Genomic DNA, 16,642 nt, shown 5'->3' with positions numbered 1-16,642 from the left:
AACATCTGGACTCTTTCTCTCCACATACATGAGTGTCTCTCCGCTGATACCGGGGCCGAGGACCGAGCGACGGACTGAAAGACAGACGACCGACCGAGCGCTTGTGTTGTTTTTCCGGCTCGCTTTGACCGAGGATAATGGCTCGGTTTTGGACGTTTTTGACCGGGATCCTCGTTCTCCTGTTTGCCGGTGAGTGCTCCCTGTTCCCCGGGCTTTTCTCTCTTTTCCTGGGAGCCGATTGTGGAAGTCTGAGGCCGGGGAGAAGAGATGGATGGAGGGGAAATTTTTTGTTTGGAGAAATCTGCAGTACTGGAAGAAGGAACGTACCAGTGTAAGAACGCAGGCTGTACTTCAGCATAGTTATAACCTATAAGTAAAACAAGTAGTAACATTCTCGTTTAGTAAAAGTATCAGCCTTAAAAAGAACACACGTATTATCAGTTTCAAAGTAGTAAAAGTACACACACATTTTCAGCTTGAGCAATACAAGTTTACAACATTAGTATTATCAGCTTCATGTTGTTAAATTATCGGCAGTCTTTTTCAAATATTATCAGCTTCATGTTAAAGTATCAGTAGTAATAGTCAATCAGCGTCAGCAATAACAGTACAAAAGGTGTATCAGCTTTGTGTTAAAGAAGTAAAATTACAGAAATATTATCAGCTCCATGGTAAGTATCCGTGGTAAAACTACGCAAGTATTATCAGCTTTTATGTTAAAGTTTTAATAGTAAAAGTACACTGTTTTATCACCTTCATGTGGTTAAGGTATTAGTTGTGAAATTACACATGTACTTTCAGCTTTGTGTAGTTAAAGTATCACCAGTAAAAATGTACAAGCATTATCAAAAGCATTGTATCATTATCTTTGTATCATAAGTAAAAGTACACAAGCTTCAGGAGTAAAGGTACACATGTACTATCAGTTTCATAGTATCAGAAGTGAAAGTACACAAGGTATGTATTTACATGTAAAAGTACATTAGTAGTTCAGCTCCATGCAGTAAATGTACATGCTATGCAGTTAAAGTATAGTAATATGTTCAGCTCCATGCAGAAAAGTACATTTTGTGCTGTAAAAGTGCAGTATTTTGATCAGCTCCATGCAGTTAAAGTACATGTTCTGCAGCAAAAGTACAGTAGTATTGTCAGCTCCATGCTGTAAAAGTACAGTAGTGTTATCAGCTCCACACAGGTAATGTACATGTTCTGCAGTAAAAAAGTACAGTCAGATCAATGTAGTTAATGAACATGTTCTGTATTAAAACCACATTTTGGGCAAAGAGTACAGCACAGTAAATGTAAAGCTGTGTTGTCAGGTTGATGTAGTAAAAGTACATGTTGAGTAGTAAAAGTACAGTAGTACTGTCAGCTCCATGCAGTAAATTTTTTTAGATGGTTCAGAGTGAAGCATCATGTTGCAGCTACTTCGAACTACTTTATAAAGTCAGATAGTTTAGTCCAGTGGGTCCGAACATAGGGGTCGGGCCCCTCCAGCGGGCCACCAGATGCATCTCATGGGTCCTGACATGACGAAAGAAAGAAAGATGATACACTGATCACTTTCTGGACTGTATTTTCACAGTGCGTTATTAGCACTCTACTTGCAGTGAGTATTTTCAGGGTGTGATATCAGTATGTTTACTTGCAGTGGAGTATTGTAACAGTGTCGTATTGGTATTTTACTTGCAAAAAATGACAGAAAAATATGTTTTCAGCCTCTCAAATAGGGAGATTTCCTTCTTTTCTGTTTCATAACTGAATATCTGACAAAACGTGCTATTTAAAGATGTAACCTTGGACTTTGACAAACTGTGGCATACATTACTTTTTTTCTGCCTTTTTGCCTTTATTTATTTTATTCTGGAGTGCCATTGGAACAATATATTTGGTTATACAGAGAACTGTTGGAAAATACCATTGGGTTATTCAGAGCACTATTGGAAGTTACCTTTGATTTACCCTGGAACTACCACTGGGTTAATCAGAGTGCTGTTGGAACATATCGTTGGGTTATTCAGCGCGCAATTGGAAGAAACCGTTGATTTATTCTTAGCGCTGTAGGAACATACCACTGGGTTATTTGGAGTACTTCCCGAACCTACCACTGGGTTTATCTGAGCATTTTTGGAACGTACGGTTGGATTATTCAGAGCGCCATTGGAATGGACTGTGTTGAATACTTTGATTCTTGACCAAATACCTGCAGAACTAATGACATTGATTCTGCTTCAGCTGGATTTTGTATTTTCCTAACATTAATTCATGTTAGAGTCATTCCATGGTATATCTGCAACAACATCATATTAGCATTTGGCTCAAAGTATGGAGCCTCACAGAGCTGCTAACTTGACTGTAGTTATTGTAGTTATTCTGCTTTTATATTACTCTACTTCCTTTTGTTATTTCCCATGTATTATATTGTTTATGTATAATTTCCTAACTTTTGTTCATCTTCACTAAAATGTGATTTTAAACTGAATCAAAATGAGTGACTAGAACAGAGCATGCCATGAAAAATCAGCGTATTATCTCACATCTAACAAAGAACAAGTGTATTGGAGAAGCCTTATGAATACACACACACTTCTCGGCGCTATCTTAAGACACTGGAGAAGAGACGCACTGGCACTGAAAGAAAGTGTGTGTGTTCATGTGTGAGTGTTTTATTTGTACTAATAAGGACGGTGTTGTGACGTGGTGATGGCCTGATGAGTTTCAACACACACACACACACACACTATCACTCAGCTGATGTGGTTTTAAAGTAGACTACTGTGAAGTTGATAGTTTATTGTTTTTATTTGCCTACCCCATTGAGCAGCCTGCTAATTTGCATTTAGTATTGAAGTAAATGCATGGACACATTTTTCTGCGTCATTTTGAGACAGGATGTGCCTGACTTTAGCAATGTTATGTCGGTGAAAAAAGGTGGTTATTGAAATTTGTTTTATGTCGGAGTTAAAAGATGTATCCTGATCAAAGATAACTCTGAGATTCTTTACGGTGGTGCTGGAGACCAGGGAATTGCCATCTAGTAACTATATCATTAGATAATCTGTTTTGGAGGTTTTCAAGTAAACTAACTCTTGTTTTGTCTGAGTTTAATATTAGGAAATTAAAGGTCATCCAAGTTTTCATGTCCTTAAGGCATGCTTGGAGCTTAGCTAACTGGCTGCGTTCATCTGACTTAAATAATAGATATAATCGGGTATCATCATCATAATGAAAGTGTATGCAGTATTTTCTAATTATATTGCCTAAACGAAGCATATATAAGGTGAAAAGAATTGGTCCATCACAGAACCGTGTTGGACTCCATGACTAACTTTAGCATGCACAAGGATTCATTGTTAATATGTAAAAACTGGGATTGATCTGATAAATAGGATTCAAACTAACTTAATGTGCTTCCTAATGCCAATTAAATGTTCCATTCACTGTAATATGATGCATTGGTCAATGGTGTCAAATGCAGCACTAAGATCGAACAACACAATTCAGAGACAAGTCCTTTGTCTGATGCTATTAGAAAGTAATTTGTAATTTTCACCAATGCTGTTCTGTGCTATGGTGGACTCTAAATCCTGACTGAATGTCCGCAAATAAAGTATTTTTTTTTATGAAGTAAGTCACAAAACGTATTGGTGACTGCTTTTTCAAGGACCTTAGAGAGAGAGGGAAGGTTGGATATAGATATATAGTTAGCCAAAACCTCTGGATCAAGAATGGGCTTCTTGAGAAGATGTTTTATTGTCCCTTCTGAAATTGTTGAAGGAACTGTCCCTTCAAATGTGTCCCTACATTGATCTAATGATACATATATGTAGTCTACATTAAAATACGTCAACATTTTATACATAAATATATTTTGGACACATTACAATGAAATTATTGTTTTTATACTTTGAGATGATTTTATTACCTGGACAGAGCCAGGCTAGCTGTTTCCCCCTGCTTCCAGTCTTTATGCTAAGCTAAGCTATTCAGCTGCTGAGAGTATCAGAGAAGAAGAGGATTTACCTAAATGTTCTAACTATTCATGTGTGTGTGTGTGTGTGTGTGTGTGTTTGTTTGTCGGGGGGGGGGGGGGGGGGGGGGGGTGTCTGTGTGTGTGCTTATAAAATAAACCTGCAGCTCTGATCAGGAGGGCCTGTTCGCTAGGCTGTGTGGAGTGCTAAGATATTTCCCATGAGCCTTTGAGGGCCGAGCGTTGGATGCGAATTGGCTCTAAACGCAGCTCAGTTCTGTCTTCAATTTATTCCTGGAGACGCTCACGCGCGCGCACACATCCTTATACACATTCAAACACACACTAACTGTCAGGTTCCCACAGAAACATACACAAATGTTACACACATGCAGAGATGCTATTGTCTTTTACTTTCTCTAACACATACACAGTGCTGATTCTAATTGAAGTGAACTATTTGCTCTTTCACTTTTCTTTTTCCCTTTGTCTTCTGTTTGGAAGAAACATCTGGAATTACTTCAGTTGTGTGTGTGTGTGTGTCTGTGTGTGTGTGTGTGTGTGCGTGTGTGTGTGTGTGTGTGTGTGTGTGTGTGTGTGTGTGTGTGTGTGTGTGTGTGTGTGTGTGTGTGTGTGTGTGTGCGTGTGTGTGTGTGTCAGAGTTATGGTAATGAAGTGTTGTGTGTTTGTGTGTACAATGTGTGTGTATAAAGTATATCATTATAATGCAGTGTGGTTAAGTTTGTGTGTGTAATTAAGTCCATATTTGTGTAAATGTGCGTGTGTGTGTGTATCCGCGTGTCTGTGCATGTGCGTGTGTGTTGTTTTGGTTTGGTTTAACTGGCAATTCTGTGTCATCTGGGTCTGATCACTGCTGTTGTTATGATGTGGCAGAGCATCACACAGAACTTTTAAATATGCGCACACACACACACACATACACACACACAGGACATACAGGAGTGAAGATACACAATTACACACACACAGTGAAAAGTGTTAGCTTTGTGTTTCCAGAGTGTTCTGTTGAAAACGATTTTTGAAAAAGATTTTTAAGCTAGCAAGAGTCAGAGGGAAACACCCACATCCTGCTGCTCTCCAGTCACAGAGCTGATGTGTTGCTGGACGTGGCAGACTAGATACATGGGCCCCTTCCTTCAAGCTTGGGTCATCTACCAGAGGCCTGGGAGCCTCAGGGTTCTGCGCAGTATCTTAGCTGTTCCTAGGACTGCACACTTCTGGACAGAGATCTCAGATGTTGTTCCTGAACTCTGCTGGCATCACTGTCCCAAATTTGGGGTTACAGCTCAGACTGCTCCTATTACCACTGATGCATTTACTCTCCACACTCTTCTAGCTCCTCTTTCAGCCCTTCATATTTTTCCAAATTCTCCTAAGGTTGCTGTATTTTGGCATAGCGACATCTATCACAACTGCTGGCCTCTGTTGTTTGTCCAACACCGGTTGGTGGACAAACATGTCCAATGTCCGGTTGGTTATCCACCAGTTACCAGTTTATCAGTTGGGATTTGGAAGTCCCACAGGACCCTTACCCCCTAATCCTTTGACATCAGGACTCCCAGCCCATACTCAGCACAACGTTTCCTGTACACTCTACCAGCCACTTGGTTATGGCGCTCCATGTACTCAGTGTACTCAGGGGCATCTTTGCACAGCCTGCATCTGGGGTGCTGTCTGGTGTGGCCCAGCCTCTATTGATCTTGTGCTGCCATAACTAGTACCTCTGTGCTGTCCTTCAGACCAGCGTGTCTAGACATGGTATGGTTTTTCCATATCAGCCACTTCTTCTATCTGTCAGTGGTACATGCCATGAAGGCGCTTGTCCTTCCATGATGGTTCCCCCTCTTCCTCCTCCTCCTCTGGCTCCTGCTGTCTGAGATATTCACTTAGCAGGTCATTACTTCCTGATGTTCTCCTGGATCTCGGTTGTTTCATCCTGGATAGTGGCTCTGCACTCACTAGACCTCGCCATCCCTCCTTCCTCTGTCATTACACCAGAATGTACATTTTATGTTTCCTAGTCGAGTTGTTGAAAAGGAAGCTGTCTATAATTAATGTGCATACGTGTGAATAAACATTTTTAAAATGTGCATTAGACCTACTTGCATTGTGTTTCTCTGTTGATTAAGCATACTTACGCAGACATGTCAGACAAATAATACAATAACAATAAAATACACAAAATGCAAAAATCACAGCATTTTTTAAAGTGTAGAGCACAGTGTGTGCGATATCAATGATCAGAATGTGTGTAGAATGTGTGTCCGACGGCTCTACAAAAAAAACAAGAGAACAGAGGTTTAATCACAAACTTGTCCATGACACTATGAAGTCAGATGTTAAGTTATGTTGGTAGTTTGTAAAATTTAGTGAGCCAACGGCAGTCAGAAAGTAGCATGCTAACGTTATTGTTAGCAATATCACACTAGCGGGCTAGCTGGTGAGCTTACATTACCCAAGGAAGCATAGCCAGTCATTTCTGCTGTTATAAATGTAATCACTAGCTTGGTAAACTAAACAGAAATGTGTAGTTGGTTTGCAACAAGGTGAAACATTTGTGAAAGGGAAAATTACCAGGTTCCGTAACGTTAGTAGAACTCCGCAGCAGTGTATTTTCCACAGTCACCTCGAGCATTAACCCCGCCCCGAGCCCCTCAAGTAGGTTTGCGAACAGTTCAAGACCAGCAAGATCGGTGCCGGCTCTGGAACCAGTTTTCCTGGCCAAAGCTGGTTCTTTGACTGTGGAAACAGAAAGAACTGGTTCACAATTAGGCACCGGCTCCAAACCGGCCCTCAGAATGCATCGGTGGGAAAAGGGCATGGGTGGAGCCCATCCATCAACAGCTGGTTAAATTGTGCTGCCAGGCATTAATGGATTGCATGTAGTTACTTTAGTAAGTAGGTGAGGATCATACAGGGCCTGGTGCTGTCCAGGTCTTCATACATGACCCGTTCTTGGATGTCTGCCATTGTGATGGTTACTGAGCATATGCAATATACAATAAATACTGTAGCCAGAATTAGCAAAGGGAGACTAAGGGCCCTAGTTTCGTGGCGCAGCGCGGCGCAGGGTGGCGGAGCCGGTGCAATGCAGGTTTGGCAGTTTGGTGGATTGCCTGCGCCAAGATGGGTGTGGCGGCGCAGCAGGGGGAGGCGTCACATATTCAGCTTGACGCAGCGGAAGTTTCGTGGCAAAAAGCCTCGCTGAGACTGCGCCGAAAGCCCGCCAACCTGGTCTACTCTTGGCACAAGGCGAATTACAGCTGGCGGAGTGGCAGTTTGGCTCACCGGTGCGCAGTGCGCACACGTCACCAAGACCGGAACTTGGCCAAAGTTTGGCCGTCTAGCGTTGCTGCTGCTGCTGTCTTCTGTCTAATGCCGCCGCTAGCCATTTTGGTGCCCTGAACAGAATTCCTTTATGATGCCCCCCCTACCCGAAAAACAGTGATTTAGGGGCACGCAGGTGGCGGAGTTGTAAGAGCGCATGCCATGTATGTTACACGTACGCATACGCTGCCGACCCTGGTTCTAATCCCGTCCGAAGGTCTTTTGCTGCATGTCACACCTCCCTCTCTCTCTCCTGTTTTTCATATCTATCCACTGCTAATAAAATGCGTCTATGCCTGAAAAAATCTTTACAAAAAAATACAGCAGCTCGTGCCTGGTCTCGCGCCTCGGCAGCCTGTTGTCTGTGTCCGTGGAGAAACGTGCAACTTTGCCGCGAGCTGGAACCGGAGTCGGGGCTGCAGCTGGTCTGAGCGGCCTGTGAGGTCCCGGTGTCCCGCCGTTCTGGTGTTGGACGGGGAATCCGGTGCAGCTGTGAAGCGCAGATGATGAAGACGGTGATGATGATGATGATGAATGGCCCGGTTGGCTCATGCAGGCACCGGGTTCTCGCCACCATTATGTCTACTGCTGTGCGCCCTGACCCTGTTTTGTGATAGACATGCCTAAAATGTGCCTACAATTTCTATAGTGATATAATATCTGCATTATATTATTGCCTGGTGTCTGAAACTAGGGCCCTGAGATACAAAATGTTCAATAACAACATTGCAGCGATTCATTAAATAGGACAGGTCCAGCAGCCTGATGCTTGTATCTGGTCTCTCTTTGACCTGCAGGTCCTCCAATGGTTCAGTGTTTCAGCCACCTGAGCTTCAATTTGTGTAAGTGGTGCGAGGTGTCCAGTCCGGTGTGTAAAGACAGCGTCTGCTTCAGTAACTGCACCCTGTCTTCCTTCTGCACCGTCATTGAGGAGATCTGCATCGCCATGTGGTGAGTGGACTTCCTAATATCACGACTTATTGATCAGTTATTCGCTTGTGTTTCTACTAACTGTACAACCGTCTCTCCATTCTTTATAATTGCAACCTCACAGCTGCTTCATTTTATTTGAAATGTAAACTTTTTAAGGATTTTTTACAACTTCAGTTAGTTCATTTTTCACCACTTTCACTTTATCCACCTCTCTACATCCTTCACCGAATACTCTTTTAACTGCAAGTTCCTGAACAGAATTAACACTCCTGAGCAAAATTACATGAATATTCTGACCCATTCAAATTCAACATTTACAGTGTCTGACTTCAACAGATGATTTTCAGTCCACTGTTAAAATTCACCTCGACCTGTTGACCTTATTGATCAATAAACTAAGCTGATCAATAAAAATGTAGGACACTACCGCGCAAAGCTGATCAGAGAATCACGACACTGATGTATTCTATGTCCCTACATGTAGGGAGGAGGTCTTTGCACTGGATGGGTTAATAATCACAGGGCTGATGCTTCTGTTCCATTAGAACTAAGTACCCTTGTTGTCTTTCAATTTGATTTTAACAATAGTTTTACTAAACCTAACTACGTTTTGTAGTGTGTTTTGTTTTATTTTGTTCGTTAACCACATCTTTCAAACTGAGACCATTCGTTCTGGATAAAATATGTTTTCCTGGAAACCTAATTGAGAGTGCAAATGGGAACATAATTTGTTGGAGAAAGTTTTGCAAAAGTACTTACATAAGACATAGGACACAAATAGCAGTCTCCTTAGTTGGACTTCCACAGACTCACTTGAAACACATTTTTCATACACTAAGATCAGACGAAATCTAGGACAAAAACATTTCCCTCGAAACATTATTCACAAAACAGTTAAGTTATGTGAAAACATTTTTTAGGAGACCAGACTGGTTAATCAGTGAATGTTAGAGGTGATGTGGCTGGATTTGATCATTTTAGCTTTTTCCGCCGTTTCCAGTCTTTATGCTAAGCTAAGCTAACCATCTGTTATATGTTATATTTACATACATATCTGACCATCTGATTCCCAGCAAGAACGTATTTCCTTAAATGTAAAATATCCCCTTCATGAATTGAGTTCAGACAAACCAAACAGCAGTAAAGAAAGTGAATAAAAAAACTCAAAAACAAAATGTCCTGAAGCCTTTAGTGTCCCATAAAAAAAACTTCAGCAGGATCCCCTGAGCCAGCAGAGTCCACCGCAGTACAGCTAAGCTGCTTCAATATGTTGTTGATCAGCATTATGAAACATCCTGAAGTGATTTCTCTCAACGCCCTACTGTTACAGGAAAAAATGCACAATATGCAGTTATGCCTATTTGATATTTGATTTCAAAGGTTCACACAGTTGTTTTCCACGTGAGAGAGTGTCACACAGTGCCATCACTTTCTACAGGATTGGAAAGTTTCTGCTGATTCTTGCTTTTGTTTGGATAACAGTGGTTCGCTGGGATCCCTCCTCGCTGCACCCCTCGCTGCACCCCTCTCATTTCCTGTTCACATCAGCCGGCCCAACCCTCCGAGATAACTGCAGGAAACTGGTGATAAGAGAGAAGAAGAAAGGAGAGGAGAGGGAAACACTAGTTTATTCAGGTCAAAGTTGATAGGGACCATCGTGTGTACACTCATACTCTAGTGTTTGTGTTGAGCTCCTCACACATCAGTTAACTAAACAATTATTCACCTGGAGCAGCATTCACTTAACATCCTGAGCATAAAGCTTGTCTCAGACCTGCTGTCTTTATGTTAACCTGACCTGATTCATGTGTGAATAAACACTCAATTGCCATCACTTTTACTTTGCTTACACATTTAATGTGGAATTTGGCTCACTGTGTCACAACCCTACACACTTTAAATCAATGCTGTCAGGTTTACATAAAGGCTGCAGCAACAGCACAAGTTTGGCATGCAGATAGACTCTTGACTACTTGGAATTTGATCACATCATGTTCTGCGGTTTATTAAGTGCAAATCAATACATAAATTAACCTGATTTTGTTGCCATTGCTGATAGAAAAAGTGTAAAATACTAAAGTAAGTTCCAGTACATACAAACAAGGAATGAGTACTACGTTTATTTATTTTTGCATATATATTTATTTTTTTTCTTTTTGGGAGGGGGCAGGATAGTAGATGGAGGGGATCTAGGCAAAACTCTGATCAAGAGGGTCTTGAGTCTCTTTCGGAAGAGGGGGAGCGGTCCCTACATCGGCAGGGAGTTCATTCCACCATTGCGGTGCCAGGACGGAAAGAAGAGTTGTGACTTTCCTGTGCAGCCTTTGTTTGCTCTTAGCTACGGTGGTATCAGCTGGCCATCAGCCGAGGTGGTTGAGGGGAGTGCTCATGCTGGAGTGTGGGGTCTGACTAGCGCTTGGAGGTAGGTTGGGGTGGTTCAGTTGTCAGCCTTGTAGGTCAGTTTCATCGTCTTGAATCTAATGCCAGCTTCTACAGGGAGCCAATGGAGTTTGCGGAAGAGATGGGTCATAAGGGAAAACTTTGGCAGGTTGAATACAAGTTGTGCTGCTATGTTCTGGATATGCTGCAGAGTTTTTATCATCCTTTTATCGAAATAAAAGTGATCCTAGTACTGAGCCTTGGGGGATGCCCTTGTCAAGGGTGCAGGGTTCGGGCAAGGATCCATTCCAGGCCTGTACTACAAAGCAGGAGTATGGAGCTAGAACAGTCTCATAATTCACAAATGCACACAGAAATTCACAAATGCACACAGAAATTCACAAATGCACAAAAAAGATTTACAAATGTATTTGGGGATTTGTATATACATGTGACTCAAAACACAAATACATTTTCAATGCACACACAAATATGTTTCATTTCATATGTAAGTAAAACATATTCATATATAAAAAACAAGATTCATAAACATATTTCCAATGCACACACAAATCTAAAAAAAAATCACAAATACATGAATGTTAAAGTATTTGCAATCTTCATCAAATACGCATTTGGGGCTTGTTACATTCATATATGAACTGTTGGACCTGTATTTACAAAGTGCTTTTAATTTGTAAACCTCCCTGCATTTGTGTGTGAAACTTTTGAGACTCCCCTGACGTGACTCTGATCCACAAATGCGTTTTTTCTAAGAGGAGGTTGTCTGTAGCCAATCAGATGTCTCCCTCCTTTACAGCCAATCACGTGAGTGTCTCCCCCAAAAGTCTAAAACACAACTCCGCCCGCACCGGTTCATCTTCCCCAGAATGAGGGAATAAATTACTTCCATAAAATGCTTCTTTATAAAAGAAAAATAGATATTTATATAACTGTACACCTAATCTATACAGCATAAAGACAGGGAGCACAGGAAGAAGGGAAATTATCTCCAGAAATAAGGTTGATTCTGGCTCTAGCACCCATATCCCTCCAACGCAACGCACTCACGTGATTGGCTGTAAAGGAGGGAGACATCTGATTGGCTACAGACAACCTCCTCTTAGAAAAAACGCATTTGTGGATCGGAGTCACGTCAGGGGAGTCTCAAAAGTTTCACACACAAATGCAGGGAGGTTTACAAATTAAAAGCACTTTGTAAATACAGGTCCAACAGTTCATATATGAATGTAACAAGCCCCAAATGCGTATTTGATGAAGATTGCAAATACTTTAACATTCATGTATTTGTGATTTTTTTTTTGATTTGTGTGTGCATTGGAAATATGTTTATGAATCTTGTTTTTTATATGTGAATATTTTTTACTTACATATGAAATGAAACATATTTGTGTGTGCATTGAAAATGTATTTGTGTTTTGAGTCACATGTATATACAAATCCCCAAATACATTTGTAAATCTTTTTTGTGCATTTGTGAATTTCTGTGTGCATTTGTGAATTTCTGTGTGCATTTGTGAATTATGAGACTATTCTAGCTCCATAGGATTTGGGGTTAGCGAGGTAACTTTAGGGTAAACTCTGGGTTTTCAGTCCTACGACGGTGGTTCACTTCTTACATTGCCATGGTAACTTACGCTGCAGAGCTCACCTGCTCCGGAGCAGGTTATGTTCCAGATAAGAGATCAACGTGTATAAAAGCATCACCTACTGACCAATGAGTTCACTTGGAAAATTGGTAAAAGATCCTGTGGAGCTCGGTGCATGGATAAAAAAAAGGAAAAGAAGCTTGGTGCACGGAGCACATTCATTCTTTTTTGTTATTTTCGTGCCTTTTTATAATGAGATGACAGCGTGAGAGGTGAGAGGAGATGGGTTCATACCTCCTTCACTCATAGCACATCCCGTGACAGTAACAATATTCCGTTTGAGGGGATTATCTCAGTATAGTGTAAGCCTGTTGGGTGCGCCTGTTGATCCCAAGTAGAAATCTGCATTTCTCTCACTTTCTTCACTGGGAAGGTGGCATCTCCTGAAAGGTGTCAGTCTAACCGTGATGGGTAAGGCACATAGTTACAATAAGTGGGCGACGTCTCCCTGATGGGCTTCCTCGAGGGACGTCTTTTGTTTGTAAACGCAGATTTGCATGTTTGGGCTGACATGGATCTGGAGTTTTTGGTGCCTGTAAACGCACTTTTTTGAAACCAGGTCCCAGGGTGAAAAAGTAAAAAACTGCGCCCCTGCGTTTCGTGTTCTGTTCATGTTCGTGTATATGCCAAATATGCATACGATGATGTCATCGCCCCACCCCTCAACCCTCCAGCCTTTGACTTTTTATCCCTGTGACCTCTCATAACAACAACAACAACAACAATGGCGGCCTACATTCTTGTGATCGTGCTGCAGCAGATATTCAGCCTATTTGGGTTACTAGGGCAAAATATAATGCTCCTCTGCCACTACGCTGAGCTACGCTAGGATTACGGACAGCTTGTATACAGTGCGAAAGCTTAATGCACATGCTCCGTCTCTTCTTCTCCGTTTTTGGTGTATTTTTGTAGCAGAAACAGTGCCACATATAGGCCTGGAATATGTACTACAGCGTGCTGAGTCATTTACAATGGATTTAATTGGACACAGATTTGCTTGAAATGATGCCAAGCAAAACTTTGTGGAAAAAAAATGTTTTGGTACGTGTGGACATGACCTCAGTATACTGATGCTGCTAATGCAGTCTTACCTCCGCCCTAAAATCAAGTCTATTGTATATTGTGAGTAGCTGAAACTGGCTGCAACAGTGACTCGCTTAAATAATACTGGCTATAGGACTTACTCTGCCAACTGAAATGCCACAAACATAATTTCAGATTCAATTCTGTACTCACCAACAGCAAGATAACTAGCTCCTTCTTCACAAACAAAATGTAAAATGTATTATTACAAGTGAAATTGCTGGTCTTTTAAAATCAAGTGAAAGCATTGAGATTTTAGTTTCAGCTTTTGCAGCTTGTAGGATTGATCTCCCCGCTGCGCCCTGCAACCCAAAACAATAACTTACATGAACTAATGTTACATGATAACACACTGATGCATGTTCCTCTTCTCTTTCAGGAAAAAGAACAACGACAGCATGACGGTGCACACTATGTGTCACAACCCCTCCCTGCCACTAGAGGGTGTGAATCCTGGCCTGCTGCTGAACTTCACCTCCAGATTGTGTCACATGGTCCCGCAGCCTGCAGAGGACGGAGCCATGATGGTCTGTGGTTGCCAAGGAGAACATGAATGCAACGACAAACTCATCTTCGACAAGGGAGCCAACGGTGAATAACAGATGAAGTATGGATGAAAGGATTATTGGATGGATGGATGGATGGATGGATGGATGGATGGATGGATTATTGATGGATGGTTGAGTGGATTAATGGATGGACACAAGCATTGATAGATTGATAATACCATAAACGGATTTATAAATTATGGATGTATAGAATGGATGAATGTGAAAGTGGAATGGAGAGAACAATACATTGATGGAAGGATGAATATATTTTCAGTATATCTTCTGTTCCTGCAGGATTCTCCAAGCTGCAGAGTAAAGATGTGATCCCGGTTGTGGTGGTTAGTTTGGTGCCTCCTGTCCTGGTGGCCATAGTTGCTACAGCAGCCTTCTACTTCTATCGCACACATCGTCCTGACAAACCGGGCCCTCCTGCACGCCCTGCCTGGCCCACCAAACACACCCCAGAACTCTATCAGGCATTCGACCTGCCATTTTTGGGTTTGGGGGCTCAAGGAGAGAGTGGAGATGGAGCTGGGATAGGTTCTGGACCTGAAAGGGGAGAGACTGATGCCAAGGCACTATCTCTCAACAATGACATCATGAGTGACATGACAGATTGGCAGCGCCAGATGGCTGAACCACTGCCCATCAAGCTGGAGGTTCTGGTAGGGAAAGGGCGTTTTGCTGAAGTGTGGAGGGCATGCCTGCTGCAGGGCGTGAAAGGTGGAATTAACAGCTATGAAACTGTAGCGGTCAAGGTGTTTCCAGCTGTAGAGTATGCCTCGTGGAGAAATGAGTGCTCCATCTTCTCGGACCCCAAACTGCAGCATGACAACGTGGTTCGATTCCATGCAGCGGTCGAGCGGTCGAGCGGTCCTGGCCTTGCCCTCAGGAAGTACTGGCTGGTTTTGGACTATCACAGCCTTGGAAACTTGCAGGATTTCCTCACAGCAAACATACTGAGCTGGGAGGAACTTGTTACCATGGCTGGAAGCATTGCCAGAGGTTTAGCTCATCTCCATAGTGACACAACACCCAGTGGGATACCAAAGGTACGTCAGTCTAGAATCTCTGGAAATCCAGATATGCTGACAATACCATCTTACCTTTCATGTGATGATGGATGGATGGATGGATGGATGGATGGATGGATGGATGGAAGGATGGATGGAAGGATGGATGGATGTTCTTTACTTTCTGCTGTCAGTTTTAATTTGCCTTTCTGGATATGTGCTTTTTTGAGTTCCATTTTTGACTTTTTGATGTTGCTGATGTTTTGTGTTGCTGTAGGTGCCAGTTGCCCACCGAGACCTGAAGAGCAGTAATATTGTGGTAAAGAGCAGGAAGGAGTGTGCATTGTGTGACTTTGGCCTGGCGTTAAGACTGGACCTGTCCCTTACTGTTGAAGACTACGCCAACACTGGACAGGTAAACTGTTTAGTTTAAATAGAACAGCAAAGTGCTGCCCCTGGTGCAGCAACATGGGACCTTGTTTTGGAGAGCATATTTATGGTGATAAACAGCAAGAGACAAATATTTTGAATTGCACCATGAATTACTGATGTGATGTCAATTTTAAAGATAATTGTGCATGTCAAGAAAGTCTTGGTTTGTCGTATGACTGTTGAAGTATAAGAGTGTGAAAATAAGTTATTCGAAAAATGACACACCCAAAAGTGGCATAAGTGACGATATGGGGCAGGACTTAACCTCTCTAGATATCATGAAGCAGAACTTGCATCTGATGCTTTGGTGGTCATTTGATTGGACTCCTCTTTATCATCCAGGTGGGGACAGCTCGCTACATGGCTCCTGAGGTACTTGAGTCTAGAGTGAACCTGGAGGACCTTGAGGCCTTTAAACAAATGGATGTTTACTCCATGGCTCTGGTCCACTGGGAGATGGCCTCCCGCTGCCATGCCATTGGAGGTAGGAGCTTCTTTAGCAAGACGGAGAGAACCAACTCATATTTTTGGAAGTAAATGGGGTGGAGGTCCAAAATGCAATATCTCAATTGGATGAATATTAATGTTCCCCGTGAATCCTGTTGCATCTGTAGTGCCACCTGATGTTCAAAGCCATTATATGTTGTTCACACATTCATGTTCCCCTCAGGGTGGATTGTCGTAACTTTTTGTCGATCATCACACTTGAATTTGCATGTTAACATTGTAATGGTGAACATGTTTCCTGTATTAGCATGTAGCTCAAAGCAAAATTGTGACAGACAAGACAACAGAGCCTACCCATGTATCCACTAAAAAAAGTCACTGTATTGTTAGAGAGCAACGTTATTATTAATTTCTAGTTATGGTGAATAGATGTCCCGAGAAATTCCGGAAAGCCCTCGATCCTGTTATTGTTGTCCCAACATTTTTAGTTATAATTAATAACAATCTGTCTGCTAGGGAGTGAACAGAGTACCTGAGCAGTTTTTTGAAAAACACAAGTGCCTGCAGTCATATCTTAACACGTATGTGAACGTAAGATGTGTTTTGGAATGTTTGTTTTGGTGTAGAAGTGAAGAGCTACGAGCCGGCGTTTGGCTCAAAGGTTTGTGAGCAGCCCTGTGTGGACAGCATGAGAGACTTGGTGCTCAGGGACCGAGGACGGCCAGACATCCCCTCAGCCTGGATGCAGCACCAGGTCAGACTCAGACCGCATGAAAGGACAATGTCATGTCTTTGATAACCTGTTTATGTCTCATC

At 42.2% G+C, this 16,642-nt stretch overlaps 2 protein-coding genes across 2 annotated transcripts in view; both read left to right on the top strand.

Moving 5' to 3' along the window:
• Positions 1-16,642, top strand: part of enox1 (ecto-NOX disulfide-thiol exchanger 1) — a 456,513-nt gene that overhangs the window by 311,689 nt on the left and 128,182 nt on the right. The window lies entirely within an intron of this gene.
• tgfbr2l (transforming growth factor beta receptor-like) overlaps positions 50-16,642 on the top strand; it is a 297,577-nt gene continuing 280,984 nt past the window's right edge. The window contains exons 1-7 of the mRNA XM_084022805.1: positions 50-189; positions 8,116-8,269; positions 13,763-13,974; positions 14,229-14,986; positions 15,225-15,362; positions 15,722-15,863; positions 16,453-16,580. Coding sequence (XP_083878931.1) covers positions 138-189; positions 8,116-8,269; positions 13,763-13,974; positions 14,229-14,986; positions 15,225-15,362; positions 15,722-15,863; positions 16,453-16,580 — 1,584 coding nt within the window. The 5' untranslated portion in view covers positions 50-137. The remainder of the gene's footprint in view (positions 190-8,115; positions 8,270-13,762; positions 13,975-14,228; positions 14,987-15,224; positions 15,363-15,721; positions 15,864-16,452; positions 16,581-16,642) is intronic.

The sequence above is a fragment of the Eutrigla gurnardus genome (genome assembly GCF_963514095.1).
Source record: "Eutrigla gurnardus genome assembly, chromosome: 12".
Lineage (NCBI taxonomy): Eukaryota > Metazoa > Chordata > Actinopteri > Perciformes > Triglidae > Eutrigla > Eutrigla gurnardus.
This window is presented reverse-complemented; position numbering and strand designations above follow the sequence as displayed.